The following is a 25,180-nucleotide window of genomic DNA, read 5'->3' as shown; positions in this document are numbered from 1 at the left end:
CTTCTCTCCTGAAAAGAATAGTTCATTTTGCCACAATAATTTAGACATTTTTGAAAATACAGATTAAGGTTTAATTTGGCACTTTTATTGGTCATCTTACTTGCTTTTAAAATATGGAGCTCCTTTTAAAATCTAGAGCACCACAACTAGACCACATTAAGAACCTACCCCAAAGTTTTAAAAAAATTTTAAATAGGTTATAATAAATTCATTTCACTTGTTTAAAAAAGTATATATTTACTAAAAAATTACAAAAAATGTGTTGTTGTTTTCTTCCAGATCAGAGATACTAAATCAGTGGATCAAAAAACAACCCTTATGCATTTTATTGCCGACATTTGTGAGGAAAATTACCGAGATATCCTAAAATTTCCTGAAGAACTGGAACATGTAGAAAGTGCAAGCAAAGGTAATTGATTTATAACTGCTTTGAGATTATTTCTTGCCTATGTGGTTTAAATGGAAAGATTAAAGAATCTGTAAACATTATTCATAAAAGTATTTTTTGCTTGTTTACTGATATAAGAAAAGCTGGAAAATAGTTTCCGTTAGCTTATATTTGACAGCATACTACATTTTAATAACCTATTTTGTCTTACATCATTTTTTTTTACCACTGCTACGTTATTAAAGCTTTCATTTCTCTGATCAGATAATATGTTTGTACTTTCATTTGATAAACATTTAAGTGGATGTTGTTGGCAAAGGAATCGTACTATAGGGCTCTTGGTTATATGACAATGATTGTGAGAGTTTTTGGTTGAGTGTGGTTAAAAATATAGTAAATGAGAAAAAATGTGTGTATATATACATACACGCAAATGTGTTATAAAATAAGGATGCATGTGAGAAATGCTGCAGGAAGAGATAATGTCCTGTAGTTGAGATGAGGAGGAAAGTACTTTTGAATGGGTAGATAAGAGAAGGCTTCATGGAAGAGGTCAAAGGTGAAATATGAGGTTAGGGTTTTACAGACGTGGAAAAGAGGTTTGCTTTCCAGAGAGAAAACGACATAAGCAAGGCAAAGTGGCAGAATGTTTTAGGACAGGTGAAGGGAATGGTTGACTCTAAGGCTGGAGCAGTAAGCTAGGTATCTCTGAGACTTCAGTGTCAGGCTAAGGAGTCTAGTCTTGATGTGGTAAGCAGTACAGCATCATTGAAGGGCTAGAACGGACAAGCCATGGCTCCTGTGAGGAACAGGATGTGGGAAATAAAAATGTCTCTGAGATTTTAATTCAGGGTGAATAGCTTTGTCAGTAAGTATTATCTACTTTTGCAAAAGGTTGAAAAGTGAAAGAAAAGAAGATCAAGGAAACATTTGCTGAAGGTGAGATTATGTGCATGAAGAAGTGTATTTTCCCTCTTAGATAAGAGAAGTACACTATAAATCTTATACTTGAAATTGCACTGAAGTAATTTCATTCTGTAACTCTGAGGACTTTTGGTAAGGACTTCATGTATGTTACTCAAGTTTATTACAAACCATATAAACCTGTTAGTTTCCTTTTAAGTTAAAAATAGTGAATCTATAAAACCCAGAATATTCTTTGAATAACATTGGGCATTGGTCATCTCAGCCGGTCGGGTATTGTCAATCAAATCCTCAACATATTTCTTTAATTTTACCGAGTTTGTATCAGTTTGTGGTCCAAGGAGCAAAATAATACAAGAAGACAAACTATGATTATATTGTATTATTTATTTTCTTTCATTATTTTCAAAAAATTGTATAGTATGATGGAAAATTACACAAATTACAACTGTAATGGCAACTTTCTGGTAATAGCTCTTCTAAATAATTTATCTTTGGATTTAAAAATACAGCTTCCTGACTAGAAGCATATTTACTAACAGGTAGCTAATGTGGAATAATAACATTTTAAACATTTGTATTGTAATTTGAAATATATATATAGCACAAAAAAGATCAGTTCTTAAATTAGCTCATTTTGTTTCTATTAATACTTTTTGATTGTCTTCTACCAGAATTTTTTTTTCTAAATTTTCTGTGTTCAATATGTATAATGAATTTTTGCATTTTGGAAAGAAGTAGATATCAATAATATATCTATATATACCCACACAGTGCTATACATGAAAATATATATATTTATATATAATATGTTTACTATACATAAATAAATATATACCACACACTCAATCAACAGGTATTTATATATACCTCAATCAACAGTTATATATATGTTATATATAACCATAGGTATTTACATGTGATCCAGCAGTTCTACTACTAGGCATTTATCCAAAGAAAAAGAAATCAGTATATCAAAGGGATACCTGTACCCCATGTTTATTGCAACACTGTTCACAATAGGTAAGATATGAAATCGCCTAGATGTCTATCAGTGGATTAATGGATAAAGAAAATGTGGTATATATACACAATGGAATGCTATTCATCTGTAAAAAAGAAATAAATTCTCTCATTTGAAGTAACATGGATGGAACTGGAGGTAATTAAGTGAAATAAGCCAGGCACAGATAGACAGATATTGCATGTTCTTACTCATATTGCAGGAGCTAAGAAGGTTGGTCTCATAGAGATAGGGTGTAGATTGGTGGTTACCACAGGCTGGGAAAGGTGAAGGGTAGGGGGATGAAGAGTGGTTGGTTAATGTGTACGAACATACAGTTAGGTGGAAGGAATAAGTTCTGGCCTGGTGCAATGGCTCACACCTGTAATTTCAGCTAGTTGGGAGGCTGAGGTGGGAAGAACACTTGAGGCCAGGAGTTTGAGACCAGCCTGGGCAGCATAGTGAGACCACCTCCATCAAAAAATTTGAAAAATTAGCTAGTTTCATGCTACTTGCGGAGGCTGAGGCAAGAGTATTCCTTGAGCCCAGGAGGCCACAGTAAGCTATGATCACACCACTGCACTCTAGCCTGGGCGACAGAGCAAGACCCTGTCTCTTAAAAAAAATTAAAGAAATAGTATTCCCTAATATTTGATAGCAGAATAGATTGAATGTAGGTAGGAATGATATATTGTATATTTCAACATAGCTAGAAGAGAAGATTTGAAATATTCCCAACACAAAGAAATGATAAATGTTCAAGGTGATGGATATCCTAAACACCCCAAGTTAGTCATTACACTTTCTATGCATGTAGCAATATATCACATGTACTCCATAAGTATGTACAAATATTATGTATCAATAAAAAACTTTTAAAAAGTATTGCTATTTAACTATATATGTGTATATAGTGTATATATACATATATGTTTTATATAGTTATGTAGCGAGACATTCAGTAATATTGTACACTTTAGCCACTACTGCTACTGACAAAAGTAGATTGTAGAGCCCAGCCTTTTGAGTTAGACACTATAAATTTCTTTCTTTCTTTTTTCTTTTTTCTTTTTTCTTTTTTTTTTTGAGACAAAGTCTTGCTCTTTCGCCCAGGCTGGAGTACAGTGGCACGATCTCAGCTCACTGCAACCTCCTCCTCCTGGGCTCAAGCAATTCTCCTGCCTCAGCCTCCCAAGTAGCTGGGATTACAGGTGCATGCCACCATGCTCAGCTAATTTTTGAACTTTTTTTGTAGAGACGGGGTTTCACCATGTTGGCCAGGCTGTTCTTCAACTCTTCAACTCCTGACCTTGTGATCCACCCACCTCGGCCTCCCAAAGTGGTGGGATTACAGGCGTGAGCCACCACGCCAGGCCTGACACTATAACTTTCTAATCCTAGCTCTACTACCTATTAGTTCTGTAACTTGAGCAAATAATTTTAACTTCTAAGATTTTGTTTATTCATCTGTAAAATGAGAATAATTTCAGTGAGATTAAATTAGTTAACATAGGCATTGCATCCAGTAAAATGGTATAGTTTACAGTATACGCTTGGCACTTAGTAAGTATGCAGCTGTTGCTGGACCATTATCTTTAGTAGTAGTAGTAGTAGTAGTATTGATATACCACTAAGGATATTGTCTTATTAGAAGGGAACAATCATAAAGATATCTTGTAGTTCCTCCAGTCTCAGTAAGTGTGTATCGTATTCAATTCTATTTGTTTGTTTCCTATTCCTGGGCTTTTGGTAAATCCTTTCATGTATTTTTTCTTTATTTTATTTTTCATTTTTATTTTTTGTAATATCACCAACTTCCTTTTTCCAATCCATTTCAAGAGAAAAATCTCTCTGCTCTATTTTGATTATTCCTGATTTTGTGCATTCTTCCTGCCAGTGTATTTAAAAGACTGTTGCCAAAAATTCTCTTCCTATCTCACTGTTTGGGCAATAGCAATCCCTATTCTCAAATTATTTTGACTAGTTATTTTTCTTTCCCCATGAAATTCAGACGGAGAATTCTCAACTCAAAAAGATCTTAAGCACATTCTGCCTGCTTGCATTCCTCTTTCATTTCCTCCTAGTTCTCATTTCAGTATACTCAGACATACAGTCTCTTGAGCCATTTTTATTCCTTTATAATAATCCTGCCTCTGTGTACGATTTCATACTGCATCCCCTGCCTGGAAATTTCACCTGCCCTGTACTCTAAGACAACTGACTGTCATTTGTCAAATCTCTGTTCAGAATCTATTTCCTTTTTTTTTTACTAAAGCCTTAGGAGAAAATACTTTTTGTATTTCGTCTGCAGGAAGAAACAAAGCATTGTAAAAGGTCAAGCCAATTACCTCTTATTCATATTTAAATACTTTTCCTTGGTATTTGAGTCTAACTTGTCTTGTTTACTTAATGTACATTTCAGCCCTGTTTGAATCACTTTCTAGCACATTCAGGACTGTGTATAACATGGCAAAAAACAAAAATAGGTCAACACTATATAATTCATTTTATTTGATGATGGACTGTCTCCTTGTAAAGTGATCCCCTTCTCTTCAAAAACAAAAACAAAAGAGTGCCTTTTTTTTTTTTAAAACTGGAGTGATACAGATAAGAAAAAACTAATTCAGTTAATGAATTATATAGCTAATATTAAAAGAACAACTTGATTACTACCAATATCTTTTTCCATATTTTTGTGTTATTAGAACACACATACCTACTTTGATAGAGTTAGATCTTTTCTGTGTGGTATAGCAAATACCAAATTTATTTTACTTCAGTACTACAATTACAGGCATCAACATTATTGGCAAAAGGGAAAAAAATCACATTGATATGAAAGGCAAACAAAAAGAAAGAAGTATGTGGGTTCCATGGAAAAAAATATATCATAATTACGTTTATTCCTTGTAAAGCTAAGCTGCTAAAATTGTGTGCTTCTTGGAAGGTGCAAAACTATGGTATAAACTTGGCATATTTTTCTAGACCTCTGTAGCTCAAAGATATTGGGGAAAAACACATCATTTTTACATTAAAACAGATATATATTATGGAGTAGAATTCAAAATCCACATTAATTTTTAAAATAAAGCAGATGACTTCAAAGAAATTTCCCACTTGTAGCAGATCCCTACGGGAGTATTTTCAGTCTTCTCTTCCATTAGGGGTACTTTGGTGGGAAAAGTTTTTGAAGCATTGCCTGAAGAATTAGAGAGCAGTTTTGTTTTGAGTTAAGTTTACTTATTTATTTATTTAGTTTGTTATTAGTTAGTTAGTGACTGTTGCAGGGAAAAGGGAGGAAAGTAGGCAAGGTGAGGGAAGATAATATATCACTTCCTTTTAAACATTCTCATAGGCCTTATGAAGTTCAGAAGCAAATTGTATAATGTAACTTCATTACCAGTAAAGTTAATAAAATAACATTGCTCTTGTCATTTTATTCTTGGTTAAATTATAAATCTGCGGGTCAATTCATTCAAGATTGGCATACCAATTAGTCTTTAGAGAAAGAAAATGGTTGTTACAGAGATTCTGATGCCTTTAAAACATTGAATATATATATACATTTTTTTTTGGTGAACGACAATTATTTTTTCCCCAATGATTAATTTTAAAGTTTATAGATATGTATCTTTATATACATATGTAAACTTATGTCTAATAGATATATATTGTATAAAACATTGCTGGTTTACTAGACATATTTGATAAGTCTTTTTTTCTCCCTGTGGCTATCACTTTAATTTTCAGCTTTGAGGATTTTTTTACTGTTTGATTTAAAACCACCCCTGTTTTATAGGTCGACTCCAGGTATTAAACCAAACAGTTAGTAAAGTTCAATTAAAACTATTCCCTTCAAAAGGGGGAAATTATATTAATGTATTTGAAGGTATTATTTATCCTGAGGTTTGCATAAATCCAAAATGGGTTTCACTTCAGTTAAATTGATGCCAACCTACAAGATAAAAGCTAGTTAAGTTTCCTCTGAACAGTGTTAACGTTTTTATGAGTTAAATAAATTATTTTAATTTTAACAATCAACTATACCTTTTGATATCTGCCATGTTTCCATGTCACGTTAGTTACCGATTAGCTGTTTATCCACTCTGACTTCTTCACGGGATTAATAACAATGAAAGTTCTGATTAAAGGCAGTGTTACAGGGGAAAGGCTATGGATTTATTCCATAGTAGTATTTCTTTTTTATATAAAAGAAAAAAGTAAAATAATAGCAAAGTTAAAAAGTTTGGGGGGAAGAAACATAAAAGACAAAACATTTTCAGAAACTCCACAGCTGGTTGAATCTTTAGAGATTATCTGGTGACTGCTAAAAGGGACCCAAGGTGACATTTCATCCAAAGCTATTTTGCAATTGAAGAAACTGAGATGCAGAATGATGAAGGGCTTCCCACAATCCCATAGCTGGGCAGTAGAGTCCATGTATATTTGGAGACCTTGTCTAGAGTTATTACATATATTTCATCCACTTTTGTACTTCCTTTGTGGTCAAAAATATGCAACAAAGACTCATGCTCACATACTGGAAAACATGTAGAAAGTCGATGCTGACCAAATAAAAAACTTACTGGAAGTATAAATGCTACTTTCTCTGAAGTTGTCCATAATCTCTCTAGCTCCATTTTGACAGAATTAACCACTCCTTTCTCTGTGTCACAGCAGCCCTTTAGCCTTATTGGTAATAGAGCACATACCACATTTGCACTTTTTATGTAATTATTTGCTTCTGTCTGTACCTCCTATTGAGTTTCTTAGTGACAAGGACTGTATTCTATTTGTCCTTACAGTCTCTATTTGTCCTTACAGTCTCAGTGCTATCATAGCACCTCAGTCAGAGGGGCCCAATCTATGGCCATACCAACCTGAATGCACCTGATATTGGAAGCTAAACAGGGTCCTGCCTGGTCAATTCTTGGAAGGGAGATAGAAGTTGCTCAATAAGTACTTATTAAATTGAGTTAATTGCATATCATTTTAGTACAGCAGGCATATTTCAAAATAAGACATTGTGGAAAGTTGACAAATAGAGAGTAACAGTCTGAAAATTACTGTTCACTGTAAATTCGAGAGGAGAAACAAGATAAATTAGAATAAGGAGGACACTGGTATTTAACAATATTTCCTAGTCCACACTTTGCTTCTTCAAGGGAAATGGTGAAATTGGAAACAACTGATTTAATAATAGAAAGGACCTAAACTTATGGACGCCACCAAACCACAAAGGTTTATGGTGAACAGTAAGGACCAAGTCATAGGACCTAATGGGAGTGACTGCCTCAATGTAAAATGTAACTAACTGCTGAACCAACTATGCTTTAATACCTGAAAAAAATTTTCATATTGTCTACTATTAGCTTCACTGAAAAATCTTTGAGATTTTAAAATAATCTATTAAACAAAAACTGTGGAGCAAAATCCTGTTTTTAGAGCATTTAACTTTTACTTATAGTGACTTATAGGACCTAAGATGCAAGAAAGTATTCAACTAAGGTTTCCTAACAGATTTAAACTTTGAGTTATAATCTAACTTTTTAGAAACACGAAATGATAATATACCAGTGTGACAAAATGTCAGTAGAATTGACCTTACTTAAATCTTAGCAGCCTGAGTAAAACTGGGTATACATATTATTACATTATTTTAATAAAAATGTTAACTTGTTTGTTCAGCTTTCTTTGGATTTTTTTCATATATAGGATTTCAAGTAACTTAAACAATTTTTGCTGATCAAATTGTACTCTATCAATAGCAACACCATAAATATGTTATAAAATTCAAGGGAACATTATTAAATGTCAGGGAATCAAATACGTAATTATCTACATAAATTTTCCAGTTTGTAAGACTTCTTTCTTCCTCACTCTCACCAAGTCACTCCTAATTTTTCTAAACAAATGAGTGTCTTTAAAATAAGAGAAAAAAATAAGAGGTCCAAAACAGTCACAGAAATATTTTTTATTATTATTTCTATTTTTGGTAAGAACACTTAACATGAGATCTACCCTCTTAAATTTTTAAGTGTATATTACATTATTATTGACTATAGTTACAATGTTGTACAGCAAATCTCTAGAGCTTATTCATCAGTTAAGGAAGATGAATAAGCTCAGGCAAATGTATTTTTAATGTGAAATGTTGAAAGGACTTAGGAAAGAAAGTCATGTTTTCTTCTTGCTGTTCAGTAATCTAGTCATTACCAAACAATGTTTTCAATGCATAACATATAAACGTTTCATAATTCATTTTCATTTCTAGAGGAAACTAGTGGATGAAAACATTAATATCTTCAGGTAGCAGTGAAAGGAAGCAGAGATCATGGCTGTTTGGATTTGAGTGAATTCTTTCAACACAAATCAATGATTGTATAGACATATATAGGTATTTGCTTTTGCATCTCTTTTCTTTTCTTTTCTTTTCTTTTCTTTTCTTTTCTTTTCTTTTCTTTTCTTTTTTTTTTTTTTTTGAGACGGAGTCTCGCTCTGTTGCCCAGGCTGGAGTGCAGTGGCCGGATCTCAGCTCACAGCAAGCTCCGCCTCACGGGTTCATGCCATTCTCCCGCCTCAGCCTCCCGAGTAACTGGGACTACAGGCGCCCGCCACCTCGCCCGGCTAGTTTTTTGTATTTTTTAGTGGAGACGGGGTTTCACCATGTTAGCCAGGATGGTCTCGATCTCCTGACCTCGTGATCCACCCGTCTCGGCCTCCCAAAGTGCTGGGATTACAGGCTTGAGCCACCGCGCCATCTCAAAATCTGTTTTTGCTAGGGAACTGTATACATAGCTCATCTGTCTTACCCTCCTTGTCTCAGAGCCCAGGCTTCTGTGCCTTTTCCAATCTGAAAAGCCTCCTCCTTGTCTCTGTCCTTTTGAGCCTCATGTATGTTTTTAAAGGCTCACTTTAAATTCCACCACTCTATAAAAAGCTTCCCCAACTATCCTACCTTTCACTGGTTTCCCAGTTTCCTTCTTAACACTTTGAACCTTTTAGCTGATCCTGTACTCTCTTGCACTACAGTATAAAGGTTTCTGTATTTATGGCTGCATACTGGCATGATGCTTTCTCAATTATGTATGATATCATTAGTCTGCTTTTTCAGGACAAAAATCTGTGTCACAGTGTTACAGACAAAATCTATAACACAGTGTTGGCATGGTAAATTCAGCTCAGTGAGTGCTTATTAAACATTAACCTAATCCTTGTTGCTTTCTTTATTCAACCCTACAATGAAATTTTCTGGGTGCTTGGAGTAACTAAAATATATTTGCAGATATTTCATTTCAACTTCTTACCCATTAAACAAGTAGAAAACCAGGTCTTCAAAAACATATTCTTTAGAAGTGATTGTTTAGGGCAAAAGTAATCTATGATGTTAGAAATCATTATAATAGTTACTCTTAGGGTAGGTTCATGATTGGAATGGAATATGTAAAGGCTTCTGGGGTGTTGGTCATGTTCTATTTCTTAATCTTGATGCTAGTTACATGAGTGTGTTTAGTTTCTGCAGATTCATTCACCTGGCCACTTATATGCACTTTTCTTAATATATGTTTCACTTCAACAAAGCAGTTTTTAGAAGCCAATCATTCAAATTTTTAATGTGTGTAATATGAATTGTGAGGATGGTACTACATTTTAATTCAGAAGGTCCTCTTGCTTTTACCCTTGCTTAGTTACAGTGATCACATGCATTGTGTAAGTGTAAATAGGCAGCTGCTGTCAGAGTTGATCTGATGTTATTCTAAATAATTATTGTTAGGAAGTTGTATGTCTCCTAAAGATTTTATCCAAACACCTTTTTTTAAGTCTAAGAGTGGATGGGTGTACTTCATTTTTAAAAAGAAGAAAGAAAAAGAGCCACCAACCACAGTATGTACCACATGAAGATCATGGTAATCTATATAATACTTGTCAATATTATGCTGTCTTATATGTCATTGAATCCTTGGCACATACTGAGCTAAAATATTCACCAATAACCTGTCACTGCTGTCATTTTTATTATTTTATCTTTGCTTCAATGTTGGTAAAAAGAATATATGGGAATATTAGTCAGCTTTAGCTCATTGTGGATTCAAGCTTGTTGGTTAAAAAGTGAATCTTCATATTTCATATGTTCTAATTTGATTGACTCCTGAAGTAAAACACAGGGACATACTTGATACAAGAGGTTAAAGCACTGATATTGAGTAGCATTGTCAACGGGGGAGATGTGAGAGTAAGGGAAGAGGGAAGAAAGACAAATGAGGAAAGAACTAGCTTTCTGCTGCTGCAGCAGAATCATAAGAAAAGCTGGATCATGCCCTGAATGGAGACTCCCTTGTACCACTATGGAAATAGGTGGAATCCAGGAGTCAACTTGGTTACCATTATTGTAGTTTTCATCACCACCAATCCCTCTGATATATTCATCAATAGGGATGAGCCTGCTTAAGAGATGTAGGGCTTAGGGATTGGGGAGGGTACCAAAGAGTATCAGAGCTACCTGAGCAACACACCCATTTTCTACTTTTTACACGTTTTGAGTGTAACTTGAACACAACCAAATCATGGGCAATACCGTTGCCGTTGTGATTTCTTGAAATTAACTGGCATCTTTTGCTGAAATTTGTATTCTGCAAGTTGATGAGACAAATTTAGCAAATATAACATTTTCTTGTGCCAAAGTTATATGACTCAAACTCCTTAACAGTATTTTCATGTAAAACGATCAGAAGGGAGGTGGCAGTCTTAGCCAGTTTTGCATTGCCATAATAAAATACCACAGAATTAGGTAATTTATAAGGAAAAGAAATTTATGTCTCACAGTTCTGGAGGCTGGGAAGTCCAATATCAAGGTGCTAGTACCTAGCAAGTGCCTTCTTGCTGTGTCATCCCATGGCCGAAGGGTGGAGGGGTGAAGGGTCAATGAGCGTGCATGAGAGAGAAGCAAGAGAGAGTACAACTCACTTTTATAACAAATCTAATCCTGTGATAACAAATCCACTCCTGTGATAACCATATGAATCCATTTATGAGGGCAGAGCCCTCATGACATAATCACCTCTTAAAGGCCCTGTTTCTCAATACCTTCACACTAGGGATTAATTTTCCAACACATGAACTTTGGGAGACACATTCAAACAACAGCAGTGGCATTTTAATTTTAAGATTCCTTGAAGTAGTGAGGAGAAAACCCTGACTTCTACTGGAAACTGGTAGCTCTGTGGCAAAGGATTCTGGTATAGTTGTATCTGAAAGACATATTCACTAGAAATAATATATCCAGGGATGAGAATCAGGACACACACATTTGAGTTCCAACTTTGTCATCAGCTACTTTTTTGGACATAGTTTGGCCATATAACCTCTCAGTGCCTATTTCCTCATTTGTACAAAAATTTTCTTAATTTGAAAAATAGCAATGGTAATATCTAGGCTACTTATCCCTCAAGGTGGTTATGCAAGTAAAATTAGATATTCAATATGAAAATGCCTTATGAAAAAGGTGTTGCATATAAATATTCAAACTAGTATGAGGATATTAATTCTAGTTGATTTTGATTAGATTTTGTTTATTCAGTCCGGTTTAAAAAATGAAGGTCAGAATTCACAAGTTAAAATATAAAGCTTTCTGAAATAATGTATGATTTTATTAATTTTAGTTTCTCTACATATTCTTTCACTCTTTTCCATTTTGGTCACTTTTAAAAATAAGACTCTAAAAACATAATCATGAAGGCTTATGTTATTTTGAATGACATCTCTAAGCTTTCATGGAAAAATCATTGTCCCCCATTTAAGGGTGGATCATAAAATTTCCAGTATCCTATTTTGTTAGGATATCTTTTTCCTTAGCATGTATAAACATGGAAGAAAAGATAAAGCATATAGTATTTATTTGATTAGTCGAAGTAATTGATAGTAAAAGTTTAGGGGAAAATAAAAAAGGTATGAATATAAAAGATTATTATAATAACTAATAAAAATGATATTAAAACAAGTAGAAAGCCAGGTCTTCAAAAACATTGTCTTTTATGTGCATTTTAAAGGAGTAGATTCTGCTTGAATTTGTAGCAGAAAACCTGAAGGTAATGTTTATGCTAGGTACTGTTTCTTAATTACACATTTGCTGATACCTAATAGTGATTATAGTAACCACTACCATTTATAAAGGGCTAAGTGCCAGGCATTATATTAAGCATAGTTTTATAGAAAAGGAGACTGAGGCTCAGAAAAGTGAAGTAAAGTGCACAAGATCACACAATTAATAAGAGCAAATATTTTTTCTACTTCCATATCTCTTGTTCTTTCCACTATAACATGGGCAATAATATCAAAAACAGAATTCAAAAGGATATAAAATATGAAAATTTTAGTTATAAATTTAATATAAACTGATAAAGCAGTATAAACCTTGGTAATGTCTATATTTTAATGGGAAGGTTAATTATTATAATTAGAAATATCTAATCACATCATATAAACACTGCTTTGTTCTAAAACTTCAGTAAACTTAAATATATTAAAGTGCTCTCTTTAGAATTTAGGGTTTTACTCAACTCATTTTTCCTTCTACATGTCCACAGAGAATAGTAACATACACTATGATGAGGACAAAGAATAATCATCTCTGTTGCACACCCTTTTTGAGGGGCGTGGTCATCAACTTAACCACATCTTTATTTAACTCTGTTCACATGAGGAACTGCAGCTGCTAAATTGTTCATTTGTATCCTTTGGTTTAAATGTGTCCGTTTTCTTCAGTTATCTATTCTCTGGAAGTAAGTGTATGCTTTAAATTAATCTGTGCACTTATTCATGTATCTTTTACCATTAGAAACCACACTGAATAGATGTTCTTCGGAGGAAAATGAATTGTTGATATCTCAACTTACTCAGAAATTCAGTAAAAATGATTCTTAACTTTTAAATGGGAAAATGGCACATGGATAGAACATTTTCATAGGAAAAACATTCCAAAAGTATTTAGCCTCACCAGTAATGGAAGAAGTGCACATAAAACAATAAAATATAAGTTTCAACTATCAGTTTGGTGTAGGTTAAAAAAATCAAACTATATTGTATCCTCAGCAGTAGTACAGGTGGTATAGGTGAGATACTTATGTATTATTTGCTTCTCTACATAAATTCTTGATTATCACAAAATCCCATACATAGCTATTTGGAGATTAACATGTGAAATAGTCCGGGTGTGGTGGCTCATGCCTGTAATCCCAGCACTTCGGGAGGCTGAGGGGGGTGGATCATGAGGTGAGGAGTTCAAGACCAGCCTGACCAACATGGTGAAACCCCGTCTCTACGAAAAATACAAAAATTAGCCAGGTGTGGTGGCACCCACCTGTAATCCCAGCTACTCAGGAGGCTGAGGCAGGAGAATCACTTGAACCCAGGAGGCAGAGGTTGCAGTGAGCTGAGATCGCACCTCTGTACTCCAGTCTGGGCGACAGAGCAAGACTCCGTCTTAAAAAAGAAAAAAAAAATGTGGAATGTTATACAGTGTTCTGGGATTTAGAGGACCTAGAAGTATACAAAGATTTATCGCCTTGAAATTTGTATGTTTTTGAATGTATATTATTATTTTTATTATTTACCTTGTGAATCTTTGCTACAATAACTTGTAGTCAGAAGTCTGAGAATATTGACATCCTTATGAAAAATGCGTTTAAGGAAACAGACACCATTTTTGCAGCTTTGAGACTCTACTATGTGTGTCTCACCATACGTTTTAGTAATAAAAGTCTCTTAAACACACTCAAAATACCTACTTGTAACTAGCAACTTTTTTTTAAAGAAGGAAGACTGATGTATATGGCTGTAGTTTGATTATATTTGCATGCACTGAAATATAATCATTCTGAAGGGAATTAAAACAGGCAGGTGATTTCAGGAAGTGGATAGAGTTTAAACATGGGACAGATCAAATGCATAGGAAACAAGTGGTTTGTGGTAATGATGGGTGTAACATCTTTCAAGGCCTGACACCATTGACATGTGGCGGTGAGCAGCACATCTCTGACACTTTTGCACGGTTAGCAATGATGTTAGACAGCAGTTCTTCCTGAAATAAGTGAGCCAAATGCCCGTCCAGCTAATCGGTTTACTTGGGAAATGCTATTTACCAATATAAAGCCTAGAAAAGTGGAATTTCAGTATGTACCTTATAAACTCCATCTGCATGTAGATAACCAACTAATTTTGAGTTACAGTTGGTCCAGTACCAGAAGTATTGTATGGTTTATATGAAAGGACTCTACCGAATTCATCACTGATATTTAAATTTTTCTCTATGGTTGTTTTAAAAAAGTAGCAAAGCAGGTTACAGAATTTTGCATATTGACAGATCTTTAATAAATAAACTTTAATAAAGAATCAATAATTGGCATAGAATTAACCTCCAGAAAGAAACATATTGCTTAGCCTTAAAAGAAATATTTGAAAAAATGATTTACGGATACAATTTTAACTCTTTCATTGTGCTGTCAAACCTTATTTTGTAATTAAAATCCTCCATGATCTGGAATCTCCCTTTTATTAACAGTAGCAAAGGAGCCATAGCAGTGAGACTAGAAAGGAGAGAAAAGATTCCGGAAAATGTGGGACTTAAATATGTATTGCATTGTGATGTGAGTAGTGGATGAGAGAACCACAGAGGGGGAGAAAAATTGCAAGAACAAGAGTAATATTTGTATGCAGCTATCCCACCTATGCAATATATGTGATAATTTGAAATTACATATATCTTTTTTTTTTAACTACATGTGATTCCCTGAGTAGATTTCATTTCTGGTATCAGCAATATCATACTATGAACGTTCAAAAGTAAAAGTTTTAGAATAAGCTATAATTTCAGATCCAATAATCTCAATTAAATTTGGAAGAAAGTGGCAGAGGTATTTGAACCACCGCGACTCCATTTTGAATGAGGGCTAGGAAAATAAGGCTGAGACTTGCTGGGCTGCATTCCCAGAAAGGAAGGTATCCCTCACCTCTAGACGTTTATGGTTAAGAGAACAAATTAATAATGTTTACTAAACAGACCCAGACTTGGGAGTGTCCAGATATCCTGATATCTGGAGAACAAAGACATTCCTAATTTTGCTTTTAAGATAATAATATCAATTCTTGCAAAATATAGTAATTAAGAAAGTTAATCCTTTATCACAAACTCTTGTAGCAAAGCACATCTGCCCATATATATAAGCGTTGTACCTAGGGTAGATGCATTCCTCTTTTTACTTTCGGGAACGTGCTACTCTTGTCTATGGAGTAGCTGTTCTTTCACCACTTTACTTTCTTGATAAACTTGCTTTTACTTTGCACTGCAGACTCAGCTTTAATTCTTTCTTGCACAAGATCCAAGAACCCTCTTTTGGGGTCTGCATTGGGACCCCTTTCCTGGAACAGAAGTACATAGAAAGGAAGTGTTTATTTTGCCGTCTAGATTTCAAAACAAAGTGTCTAGCAGAATCAAACCATTAGCATATTTGTATTTTATGTTCTGTCTGTATTTCTGCTCTCAAAACTAATTATGTCATTTCACGTAGTTAGCACAGAAAAGTATATGCTGAGCCTTGCTATGATGTTAAATGCTTGTGGAGTTCAAATATTTTGTAAAATACGATTTACCTTTCTATGGATGTTAATCAGGGTAGAATTACCGCTCTCTAAATACAGTCTTGTCTGAAATAAAATCCTAGTTTATTATATATCAAAAGAAGTAACCAGTTTTTTTGCTTGCTTCTCTAAGAACCATAATCAGTTAATCATCTTCATTCTGTTGCCTTAGTCTGGTCTTCTGTGATCTTAAAAAATGGGAAATGATGGTGATTAATGAAGCTATTTGGATGATGATATTTAAGATGATAATTGCATTTAAATGTTATATTGTTTAAATTATATGCAAATATCTGAGATCAAAGGAAACATAAAAAGCTCTATTGTCCCATAAGTAATTTCCAAATTCTGCTAGAAACAGTTAATATGTTTGATCAGTTCTATTTACTTGTCCAGATTCTTGAATTCTGTTTGTGCAAACGGGACTTGAGGGGAGTATGTACAGACAGAGCAGTATTTCTGTGATTCCTCGGCAGTGCTCTCTTCAACAGTGCTTATTGCCAGCTATCGAAATGTGCAGTGTATGTGTGACTAAGAGTGGATGAGTACTGTAACACCTTAATTACAAAATAAATAGTGACTGTCACTGTTGCTTTTTGTAGAGCTTTCTGACTCAAGTGCTTGGTTTCCTCAGATTTTTTTATTATTCGCATGAAAGAAAAAAGAAATCACTCCTTTGACATTCGATGGAGGGAAAAGGAAGAGCTAATTAAACTATTGTGGAACATTATTATCCTCTTTAGTTTTACACTGACAATTCTAATGCAGAGTCACTTTAACTGGCTTTGCAAATCAGAATTTGCTGGGCCCTTCATTATTTCTGTAAATTCACTGAACAAGTCCATTCCCAGGGATATTGAAAATGCAAAGTAAGTCCAGACTGAAATATCATTTATTTCATGAAACATTCATTAGCACTTTCAGTAGCTGAAGATAAAGGAAAAAATGTTTCACAGGGAGTCATGAGAGATTAATATATACAGATTTTTAAAAACAAAACACAGAGGTTTGAAAAACCATCAGGTATTGCTTTGAAAGGAATATAGAATTATATGGATTTTGAATGTGTTGAAAAATGGCTTAAATATACTGAGCTATTCACAGCCCTTGGCTTTTACTTTTTATGTGAGTTATATCTGAACAAAAATTTTATTATAGCCAGTGTTGTTCATGCTGCTATAGTTAAGGTTGTCAGCATTTCCATTACAAACCCACTATTTCAGTTGGGGTTCATAACTCAGCTTTAGAAGTCACCCTGGGCTAAAGGTTGGCAAATGCCTTTTCAACCTGGGTAATGATGGGTATGAGTGTGATTAAATATGTAGTAAGCATTTAAATTAACATATATTACTTCTTATGTTATGAAATTTTTAAATTGAATAATATATTATGGTTCCCTGATTATAGAAACTGTCTGAGGAATGTTAGCTTTGTCAGTGTAACTGATTCAGAGTTAAAGAAAACTTTTTTTCAATCTAATTAGTCCTTGTAGCCAAGAAACTCTGAACATATCTTGGAGCCATTAGCCAAATATTTCCTGCTACCAATGAGTGATGGCTTGTAAAAGGCACTCAGTAATATACTAACATTACTGCCAAACAACTGGTTAATTCTGTCCAAAGATTAGTGTGTGCCACGAGGATTGAAAAGTTAAACTAACAAGTTTGAGATTTTGCATACAACCATAGCCATATACGCAGGTAGGTAACAGATTTTTAAAAACGAAAATCGGTTTCTTTTTAATTAATCTCACTTTTCTGGTTATAAACTTAACTATTTTTCCTAGTTATGAAAATTAAAATATTTTAGATTACTTAGTAAAAATGGAAGAATTAAAGAAAACATAAGAGTAAAGGATAAAATAAATTACCTATAATTTCTCAAACCAGTAATAACGACTGGTAACATGTTGATAGATACCCTTCTGATCTTTATATTATACATACACACAGATATGCTACAGGACTGCCAGCTTCATACACCTGCTGTGCAACAGCAGACCAATACACTAACAGCAGGGTTGCAGCAGAGGAGTTTAATCACAAGGCGCCAAGCAAGAAAATGGGAGGAATTCTCAAGCCTTGAATTTGTTTCCTTGAGGGGTTCTGGGCAAGGGTGTTTCAGGGGATTCATAAAGGACGGAGGGCTGGAAAATTTGGTGTTGTGATTAGTGGGGGTAGGGTGGATGAAATCATAAGGATGCGGTAACTGCTTTTCTCCAAGAGTCAGCTTCTTACTGGGTCCACTAGGCCAGCTTGATTCCCTAGTTTTGTTGATATGCAGAACCTTCTAAAGAAGCATCTCAGACAAAAGGCTTATCTTCTCACAATGTCTGAGATTTTATCTATAGAACAGGAAGAGAACAAAGAATCTTGTGACAAAGGCTATGTTATCCTGGGGCGGCAAGTAGAAACCAGTTTCGAGGAAGTGGGCCAAAGGGCAAGCTGGCTTAATGATTGCTGCTGCAAGCCTAGTCGGATTTTATTTTATTTTCTTTTATTTTATCTTATTATTTTATTTTATTTTTCTTAAACAATATCATTAAATGATCTTGGGGAAAGTGTCAGACACATATATTGCTAAGGCATACTTTCCCTGGCTGCCCAGTATTCTACTGTATGGAATGTTTAACTTATCACCTACTGTTGTGGATTTTAAAATCTGGTTAATGATTTAACCTTAGTTACTTTGGAATAAAAATCTGATGAAACCTTTCAGCAGCTAGAGCTTGCTCAGGGTCTTGGTCTTATGTCTGGTTTTAACCATTTTTAGGTGTGCTAGTTACTGTATCCTCCAAATGTTAATAATTTATAATTTTGATTCCAAAAATAGATTAAACGCATAGAATTTATTATATATTGGTCACAGAGAGATATCATATACCAAACACTTAAATTCTATTGGCATGGTTACATATTGATGCTTTTAGTGTGAATGGAGCAGAATTTAAAAATTAGTAAATTTGGAACATATGGAATGATCATTGCCTTTGAATTCTTATTATTTTAACTTGAAGAGCAAGGGAAAAACTTTCTTGCAAATAACATTTCTCCCTTTAAGTTTTTTTTTTTTTATTTCCTCCATGGGGAGGATGTAGTGGCGGGATGCAGCAGGGGATTCTCTGTAGGAACAGAATATTATTTAATATAGAGTTCCATGATCCGAAAGACCTGGATTTTAATCTCAACTCTGCTTTCTAGTTATGTATGTGATTTTAGGGAAGGTACGTGACTTATGCGAGCCTTACTTTTCTCTTCCTTATGATGTGGATAATACTTGGGTCAATGGTGTTATAAATATTAGATGGATTATTATATAAGAATTTACTTATTTGTTGATTGGCATATTAGCTGGTTCCAATTATGTAAAAATGATGAAACTATGTTATACTGGACTTCAAATGCTTTTTGTGGGTTTTTTGGTTTTTTCTTTGAGAAGTCTCACTCTGTCACCCAGGCTGGAGTGCAATGGTACGATATTGGCTCACTGCAACCTCCACCTCCTGGGCTCAAGCAATACTCCCACCTCACCCTCCCAAGTAGCTGGGACCACAGGTGTGTGATGCCACGCCTGGCTAATGTTTTCTGTATTTTTGGTGGAGAAGGGGGTTTCGCCACCCAGGCTGGGAAAAGTTAAATTGAGTTTAGATTCATGCGTTAAGGCTAGGTAGTCATTGCCTACTCCTGAGCAGGAGAGTGATTTAATGAAAGTGCTATTCTAGGAAAATTATTCCAGCACTGGTATCAAAATATCTTTAAAAGGCGAGCAGTAGATGGAGGTACATTGCTTTTGTCTTTCTCTAAAATTCATGATTATCAATACAAGAAGATTGTCTCATTACCTCTGTTTTAGTTAAGAAGCTGTCAGGGTTTTACCATTATGTTGCAGTTTTTAATCTTCAGGACTCATGTTATTCTTTAGTTCTGTAACATTTTAGTCTCTTCATCTGTAATTTTTATAAGAGATATTTGGAACCTTCTCATTCTGTCCTCCAAAGTTTAACTTTTCCTTCTTGTATCCATCTCTTAGTATCTCTTTATTATTCCTTTTTATATGACTTCTTAATAGCGCTTCTTAGTATTTCTTCTTAATATCTCTTAATATCACCTTAATATTATCAATGTCTTTAGAATTATCTTCCAACACACTAATTCTCTTTTTTCTCCCCACTAACTCTCTCTTTACCTGTATCTAGCAATCTTTTCGAATCATCTATTAAGAAGCAGTATAGTGTGGTGGTTAAAAGCAAAGACTTTGAAGCCAGACTTCCTAGATTCAAGTCATTTCTTTGCCACTTACTAGCTGGGTAATGCTGGTCTAGTTCCTTAACCTCTCTGTGCCACAATTTCTTCATTGGTAAAATGGATATAAGAATAGCATCTGCCTCATAGGTTTATTGTAGTATTAAATGAGTGATATATGGAATGAGTTTAGAATAGTATCTGTCATATAGTAAATTTTGAATTGTTCTGTTTTTATTGAGGTTTTATTATTGTAGTATCTATATTTTTCCTCCCATCCCCTCCCCCTCTCTCCTTCTCACAGAATCTCCCTCTGTTACCCAGGCTGGAGTGCAGTGGTGCAGTCACTGCTCATTGCAGCCTTGACCGCCCAGGCTCAAGTGATCCTGCCTGCTTTCGCCTACTGAGTAGGTGAGACTACAGGCATGTGCCACCACACCCAGCTAATTTTTGTTTTTTGTTTGTTTTTGGTAGAGATAGGGTTTCGCCATGTTGCCCAAACTGGTCTCAAACTCCTGGGCTCAGGCGATAATATGCTGGGCTCAAACTCCCGCCTCAGCCTCCCAAAGTGTTGGTATTACAGGCATGAGCCACCATGTTCCTTTTATTGATGTATCCATTCTTTTTTTTCCTGTCTATTTCTTGCTTTATGATGCCCCTTGCTTTCTTCATTTCTTTCTTTTTTTTTTTTTTTTTTTTTTTTTTTTGAGACGGAGTCTCGCTCTGTCATCCAGGCTGGAGTGCAGTGGCGCGATCTCGGCTCACTGCAAGCTCCGCCTCCCGGGTTCCCGCCATTCTCCTGGCTCAGCCTCCCGAGTAGCTGGGACTACAGGCGCCCACCACCGCGCCCGGCTAATTTTTTTGTATTTTTAGTAGAGACGGGGTTTCACCGTAGTCTCGATCTCCTGACCTTGTGATCCACCCGCCTCGGCCTCCCAAAGTGGTGGGATTACAGGCGTGAGCCACCGCCCCCGGCGCTTTCTTCATTTCTTAGATCCTTGTGAACATATTTAAAATATTGTTATTCTGATATTTGTTGTTTCTAAGGTATCAATTTCACCCTTTGTTATTTCTGCTGAATTTGTATCACAGTGGTTTTTAATGTTCATCTAATTCGCAATTTCTTTACTGAGAGCTCACCTTTAGCAGAAGTTTTCTTTGGAAGTTTCAGATGCTCTGGGTTGTAGAGGTACCATATGGGATGGTTTCAATTTTTCTGTGTCTTTCCTAAGTTTTATCCGTTTTTACATTAATTTTTCTTTCTTTCTTTCTTTCTTTCTTTGTTTGTTTTTTTTTGTTTGTTTTTTTGTTTTTTTTTTTTTTTGAGACAGAGTCTCGCTCTGCCACCCAGGCTGGAGTTCATTGGTGTGATCATGGCTCACTGCAGCCTCGAACCCCCCTGGGCTCAAGAGATCCTCTACCCTTCAGCAACCGCCCCCACCCCTACCTCGCCCAGTGGGGGCTACAAGCACATGTCACCACACCTGGCTGATCTTTGTATTTTTTTTAGAGCTGGGGTTTTGCCATCTTGCCCAGGCTTGTCTCGAACTTCTGGGATCAAGCAAACTGCCCACCTTGTCCTCCCTAAGTGCTAGGATTATAGGCGTGAGCCACCAGGCCTGGCTTAATTTTTCAGTACATGGTCTCCACACAGGTTGGTAAGGCATTGAAGTTTCACCTTTGTACCCATAGACTGATGTAGTTAACTTTTTCCCTGTTATCTTTCAGCAAGTGGCTGAAGTTTTCTAGACTTAGTTTTCCAGATGAGACCACCCTTCCAGGGTCTTAGCTTTATGCAGGTATCTCAGTTCCAGCTCCTCGTGTGCAAGAAGCTTGTGACATAAATTCTCTTCCCTATGCAGATATTAAAACTCTAGTCTCTATGATTATATTTAGTTCCTTATTCCTCTTAGCCTGTTGCCTTTAGTTCCCTAACGGAGCTTTGACTTTGAATTTCTATTTTGTTTCTGGCCCCTAGGAATTTGCCATTCTTAATTTTGAGTCTGGCTTTTTTCTTTAAGTTTTATACAGAATAATTTGAACAGTAGTAGCTTTTCACATTAACTTATTCACCATTGTGTTTCATAGAATATTGTCAAGAATGACAATGTAAATTTACCACAGAGATATTTCTTTAATGAGTAAATTGGCTCAATGTACACATTAATTGATTCATAAGTCTTTGAGGATCTCTGGTATCAAACAAATAAGCAAGAGTCACTAAAATCAAGAATTTATTGAGAACCTGCTTTAACCCATTTTTAAGGTCACTACTGTGTCAGTTCCATTTCAAAACTAGTCTCAACCTTTAAAATACTTATAGTCTAGTTAGAGGCAAGGAATAAATACATGAAGTACAATGAAAAGAGCTAAGTGACAATGCAAAACAACCAATCCATAAAACTGTAGATCAGAGTCATCTGGAACCTTATTCTGACAGGTCATACAACTGTACCTATGCCTATAGATACCTAAGGCAAAAATACCTATTTCTTACTTCCTGCAGAGAAATTATATAAAATTATCTTTCCCCCAATCTTTATTGTCTGTCGGCAAAAGTGAGGCAGACTTATGGTTCTGAGTGAGCACTACTATTTAAAAGAAAAAAAGAAAAGGAAAAAAGAGCATGAATTGCGTTAGGTAAACTGTAATTGTCAACTCTGAGCCAAAGCAATGCATCAAATTTAGAAATGTATGTCTTCTTACACATTGACTTTACTATTTTCACGTGGATGACTTTTAACTTTTCAGATAATGTATACCTCTTATCAGCTTTCTCAATAGATTGTTTACATCATTGACCATTAATTCTTAGAAGTCCTTATTGTTACTTTTTTTGGTGTTTAGAAATAAATTAAAATTCTCTTCTTTGCTCTTTTACCTAGTAGTGTTTTACAACTTTTTGAAACATGAACGATGGGTTAGGATTTTATACAATGAATGATAAGAAAGTTGGCTTGAATATATACACCACAAGGTTTGCTATATGGTCCTCTGTCAAATATCTGTTCTCAAGATGCCCTAAGGCATCATAAAAAACAAAATGGAAAACTGCAACAGAGGACCAAAAAAGAAATCTTTTCGGGTAAATAGTAAAGCAGGGAGATGACACATTTCGTGCATTGTATTTCACTCTTTCAACAACTATGGATTGAATGCTGAATTTGTGCCAGGTATTTTATAAACTGGGCACTTGTCATACAGTGATGATCTAAGCGGATGTGATCACTACCCCTTGTCACAGTCTCATAGGAGAGACAGACAATTAATTATATAGCTATAGACTTAGTATGCTAGGAAAGAAACAGAGTGGATACAATAATGGATGATAATACTATATGGTGGGTGCAGGGAGAGGCCTCCTTCTGGTAGTGTGTTCAGAGATAACTCCTCTGAAGAGTGGTCATTTAGGTGGGGATCTAAAGACTGAGTAAGAGGTTGAAGTATTTTCTGTTGGCGGGGTTAGAGTTTCTTGGGAGACATAAAATAGTTTCAAAAGAAGCATTACCAGAATAAGAGTTGTTATATCTTAACCTGTGAATTTTACTTTTTTGTTTGTAAACATTTTATTTTACAACTGTACATACTCTGGTGCAATTTTGTATTTTGGAGTTTTGTTTGTTTGTTTGTTTTTGAAATGGAGTCTTGCTCTGTCACCTAGGCTGGAGAGCAGTGGTGCCATCTCGGCTCACTGCAACCTCTGTCCCCCGGGCTCAAGGGATTCTCCTGCCACAGCCTCTTGAGTAGCTGGGACTACAGGCACATGACACCATGCCCAGCAATTTTTTTTCTTTTTGTGTGTGTGTGTTTTTAGTAGAGATGCAGTTTCATTATGTTAGCCAGGCTGGTCTCAAAGTCCTGACCTCAAGTGATCCTCCCGCCTCAGCCTCCCAAAGTGCTGAGATTACAGGCGTGAGCCACCATGCTTGGCCCTCTGATGCAATTTGAGAATAAGCAAGTATAGCAAGTATAAGCAAAAGGCACAAGGTATTCTGCACAGTTAAAAGTGCAACTGCTTAAAAATCATCCCGTCTTCTCTACTCTCTCTCTCTCTCTCTCTCTCTCTCTCTCTCTCCCTCCCCCTCTCCCTCCTTCCTTCTCCTTCTCCTCCTCTTTTTTTCTTTCTCTCATACCCATCTTTCAGAATATTAAATGTTTCCATATTGCTTGGTCCCTTCCTACATCTTAAGAGAGATGTTAATACTATGTGTTCATTGAGAATAACCAAATAGATGTTAGCATTATTCTTTATTGAATTTTAAGTAAAATATTGTTTTTTCTTATAAAACAATACATCTATCAAAATTTATCCTACCTTTATCAATCTCAGTACATTTGTCTTTACATTAACTTTAGTTGGCTATTGTCCTATGTATTATATATTCAGTAATTATATAATATGGAACAAAAGTAAGATATCATTGCTGAAGGCTGTTCTATGAAAAAAGAAAAGCCTTTGGCATTAATGTAATATATACTCCTGTTGATTAATGCTTTGAATGTCTTTCTGTGAGATATATACAATAATGCCCATAAAAATGATCAATTTTGATACCATTCTGATGCATTGAAGATGGTGTGAAAGGAATAAAAATTAGAAACTTAAGTTAGGCCATTTTGAAACTTAGAAAAACAACCCACTCAGACCCACCCAACACCAGATGGCCCCTTAGTAAACACCCAATATCCCCGGAACGCAAACAGAAAAATAATTCCAGGAAAAACCCCTCATACGAGCCCACCCCAACCAATCAGAGAACTAGCCTACCCCAACCAATCAGAAAAGACACACCCTGCTCGCACCATAGCTGGCTCCAATCATTTTGAACCTTAAAGCCTTGTTTGAATCTCGCGCCTCAAGCTTTGTTTGAATTTCGTGCCTTGTTGGAACCGGTGATGTGAATACCTATTTTTTGAAAGCAGGTTAGAATGTAATGCATACATGGGCAAATGAAAATAAAGGCATAAGCACATAGAACTACAAGGGCCGTT

At 35.3% G+C, this 25,180-nt stretch overlaps 1 protein-coding gene across 1 annotated transcript in view; it reads left to right on the top strand.

The window, feature by feature from the left end:
- DIAPH2 (diaphanous related formin 2) overlaps nucleotides 1-25,180 on the top strand; it is a 904,603-nt gene that overhangs the window by 449,632 nt on the left and 429,791 nt on the right. Inside the window, exon 23 of the mRNA XM_073013533.1 lies at nucleotides 280-409. Coding sequence (XP_072869634.1) covers nucleotides 280-409 — 130 coding nt within the window. The remainder of the gene's footprint in view (nucleotides 1-279; nucleotides 410-25,180) is intronic.

The sequence above is a fragment of the Chlorocebus sabaeus genome, chromosome X (genome assembly GCF_047675955.1).
Source record: "Chlorocebus sabaeus isolate Y175 chromosome X, mChlSab1.0.hap1, whole genome shotgun sequence".
Taxonomy (NCBI): Eukaryota; Metazoa; Chordata; class Mammalia; order Primates; family Cercopithecidae; genus Chlorocebus; species Chlorocebus sabaeus.
The sequence above is the reverse complement of the archived record's forward strand: the minus strand, read 5'-3'. Positions and strand labels throughout refer to the sequence as shown.